The sequence below is a fragment of the Epinephelus moara genome, chromosome 5, assembly GCF_006386435.1.
Source record: "Epinephelus moara isolate mb chromosome 5, YSFRI_EMoa_1.0, whole genome shotgun sequence".
In the NCBI taxonomy this organism is placed as follows: domain Eukaryota; kingdom Metazoa; phylum Chordata; class Actinopteri; order Perciformes; family Serranidae; genus Epinephelus; species Epinephelus moara.
Genome location: NC_065510.1, coordinates 2,633,156 through 2,637,038, shown reverse-complemented (window position 1 = coordinate 2,637,038; position 3,883 = coordinate 2,633,156). Strand labels below are relative to the sequence as shown.

General features: G+C 44.0%; 1 protein-coding gene across 1 annotated transcript; it reads left to right on the top strand.

Moving 5' to 3' along the window:
• The first annotated feature begins 463 nt into the window (after positions 1-463).
• spred2a (sprouty related EVH1 domain containing 2a) lies at positions 464-1,556 on the top strand. Its single transcript, XM_050044819.1, has one exon. The coding sequence runs from the start codon at positions 464-466 to the stop codon at positions 1,217-1,219; it is 756 nt and encodes a 251-aa protein (XP_049900776.1). The 3' UTR covers positions 1,220-1,556.
• The last annotated feature ends 2,327 nt before the right edge of the window (positions 1,557-3,883 follow it).

Genomic DNA, 3,883 nt, shown 5'->3' with positions numbered 1-3,883 from the left:
CCTTCTTCAGAAAAGACCTGCAAAGACCTTTTTAAAGAATTTCAAATCCAGCATCAGTTACATCCATGTTTACCTGCTAGCAGTCCTCTTCCATCACAGCCACCTGTAGATGTGCTGAATAGTGTGAAACTGTTCGCACAACTGTGAAAACACTCAAAAAAAAAACTGCTTCATGTTGGTGCTGAAAGTAAACCGTGACTCCACAGGGAACTTTGATTTTACAGAAGCTGAGGGATCGAAATGTTTTAACACTTTTACCTTTTCAAAAGTTCAGCTGAAGGGTGAACATGTCATGAATCTTTTTGAAATCCAGATCGCACAGAAAGGTTTCAGATGTTGCGTGTCTGCAGAGCCACAGGTTGTGTGCTGAGATTCATTACACTCATTAGAATCAACTGTATTACCCACAAGGCCTTGCAGAGAAACATGGGACACTGTTAGCAGCTGTGTTCCCCTGTTTCCGATGACCTCATGTCCCCTGGAGGACGATGTCTTTAAACAGTTTCCATCTCCTCTGTCTCTGCAGGCGGTGCACATGTTCCCTCGTCACGTCAGCTTCCAGGTGGAGGAGGAAGAGATTGTACGCATCAACCCCCGCGAGCGGACCTGGCTCACAGGTTATGGGGACTACCGCCACGCCAACTCAACGCGTGACAAACTCACCCAGCCTGACAACCTCGACGCCTACGTACACTTTGCCAAGAGCGAGCCTCCCAAACATGACTACACATACCCTTACCCGCTGAGCTGTGACGTGCAGCGAGGCTGTGACGGCAAACCTGGCTGTCTGGAGCTGGGCAGCGGACACCGAGCGGTGGTGACGGTGCAGCCGCGAGCCCTGCAGCCCAAAGGCAAGAGGCGGAAGGAGGACGGCGAACGCTCGCGCTGCGTTTACTGTCAGGACATGTTCAACCATGAGGACAACGGGCGGGGCCGCTGCCAGGAAGCTCCTGACCCCATTCAGACCTGCATCAGGCGGGTCAGCTTCATGTGGTGCGCAGACAGCCTGCTGTATCACTGCATGTCGGACCCGGAGGGGGATTACTCGGACCCGTGCTCCTGTGACACCAGCGACGAGCGCTTCTGCCTGCGCTGGACGGCGCTGGTGGGTCTGTCACTGCTGGCGCCCTGTATGTGCTGCTACGCCCCCCTCAGGGCGTGCTACCGCTGCGGCGTGGCCTGCCGCTGCTGCGGCGGGAAACACAAAGCAGTGGGCTGAGGCGTCGCAGGCCCCACCTCCTCACAGTGGAAGCAAGGACTCATGGGAATCAGAGGCCGCTGTGATTTTGTTGTTGTTGTTTGTCTTGTCTCCGATTTCCAGAAGGAGGAGGAGAAGAAGAACTTTGTCTCAACAGATGGAAAAAAAAATGTTCCCTGTTGTTTTTTCTTTTTATGTCTTTTGTGATATTGGGAACCAAAATGGCTCCCAAGTCTCACACTGACTGAACAAAGAATATTCATTTATATAAAGTTATATATATATGTACATTTATACATATATATACATATATATCTGTATATATATGTATAAATAGGTACTTTATATTTTTACACTCATGTGTTTTGAAGGCTTGAATTTGTCATTTCTTCAGCATCAGTATGAATGTTGTTGTGTTTGTCGAGGGAACTGCATCTCACTGACATGCTGCAAAACATTTTAACCTTAATCAGACATTTTAGGACGCTCAGCTTATTTCAGTAAAAAAAATACTTCCTTGCAGGGTTATTTCAACAATTATAAAGTGGGTGTATTCACTTTTTGATAAAAGTTAGATGTGAAGATGGAAATCAATAGGGAGCTGTAGGGACGACGTTTTTTCGTAGGCCGACGCGGAAGTTAGCGTCGCCTGAAGCAGATAAGATTTTTCTACTGCATTTGGGAATATTGCATAAAATAAGCTCTGTGGCAAACAAACGTTTATGATACTTACAAATTTTGTTCAACAAGATAATCTCCACGAAAACCACTTTCATGATGACTGAAGCCTAAATGCAATCTTCAGAATTAAAAAGCTAACGTTAGCCGATAAACTACACTACAGTCACACAACTTCAACGTCACCACAACGAGGCTGTTAAGTCGTCTTTGGCGTGACGATGTTCTCTTGTGTCTCATTTAGACACCTGTTGGCAACCGTCTTTCCTAAAAGTCTTAAATTTCATGAGCGCAGTATTTACTGGTGTATTTTATGTTGTAGAACAAAATGTGAATATCTTTTAAGCCTGTGTTCACCACAGACTTTATTTCAGGCCTCTAACCAAACACCCATTCAGAAAACCCACTGACTTCAAGACGAGGGAACCAGGAGTGCTGACATGCTAACTCACATCTGTGTCAAGGTTTTAGGATTCATTCCTGCAGCAGTCTGTCTCATGTCTGGCTGGTCAGTACAGAGCTGGATGTCAGGATAGTTAGCCTAGCTTAGCGTAAACACTGGAAGCAGGGGGAAACAGCTAGCCTGCTCTGTCCAAATCTCATACACTTACCAACAGCTCTAAACCTACAAAGAAATATGTCATATCTAGTTTGTTTTATCTGTACACAAACAGAAATGTAAAAGCAACAATGGCTAATGGCTAAGCTAGGCTAATTAAATATCAGCTTGACACCAGCTCCATTTTTAACACACCAAGATGAGCACGATGTCCATCTTCTCATCAGATCCTCAGCAAGACGGCTAATTTATCTCCAAAGTTCTTTTTGTTGTAAGCTAACATGAATTCTCTTCACACAGTTAGTCCTGCTGATAAGGTGAATGTTTTGCAGCTCCTGACGTTCAGCAGAGGCACTTAACTGGTCTGAGAGCTGCTCTGCTTACCTCTGAGCAAACTGAGCAGGTAAACCAGTTTGGCTGACCAGTAAGATGGCTGTTCCCAGTCCTGAATAATCCAGAAACAAAGTGACGATGGTCATTTGCAAAGCTGTACCTCAGCATGTTGGATTTAATCTGAATAAGAAAAGTTTTGTGCAGATTAATCACTCAGTTTTTTCAGCTACAAAACACAATTTGGACAGTTTAACCCAACTGACACATCCCCTGCTGTACTGGTCATACTGGTCTGTCTGCACTGGTTTGGTGTTTGGAGGTTTGTTTGATAAGAAGAACAAAAACCCCAGTAAGAACAAAGCTACGACAGAACACTGTTCTGTTGTGTGTGTGTGTGTGTGTGTGTGTGTGTGTGTGTGTGTGTGTGTGTGTGTGTGTGTGCATGTGTGCTGTTGGTATAATTTTCAACATAAAGGTTGGAAAAATCCCTGAAAAGCATCGTAATATTTGAGTTTCACACTTAAAACTTATCTGAAACTTAAATTTCTTCACTAATTCTCATTTTTTGGGTCTTGTATTGGCAAGTTTCATCCAGACACAATACAGCTATCTTTAGAAATTATTTAGCAAAAAGAGTTTCAAAAAGTTTGAAGACATGAGACAAGTCGGTCCCACAACATTATTTGTGAAATGAGCACAAAGTCCAAAAAAAAGTTTTAGAAATATGCATTTAGAAAGCATTATAAACATGTCAGCAATGGACAGTTTCATTTTCAGGAAAATGTTTTTGTGTATTTTTGCCTTAAAGCTTGAGCGTGGAACTTTTGTCTCCCTCTCTGGCATTGAGAGTAATCACAGTAACACTCAGTACATTTACATGACATCAGAGAAAATGGATTTATTGTCAGTCCGACTAAACCAGACTTTTAAAACACATGTAAACATGTTGACTGAAATCGTACTGAAATGAATTTCTCACAGTGGGACTAACACACCCAGATCATGTGACTCCTGCATGTATACAGTCAATCAGACCCAAACTGGCCGAGGCGCTCTGAGCATGCTCCACAGTTTCCGCCCCGGGCTTTGACCCGGAAGTCCAATAGCATTAAATG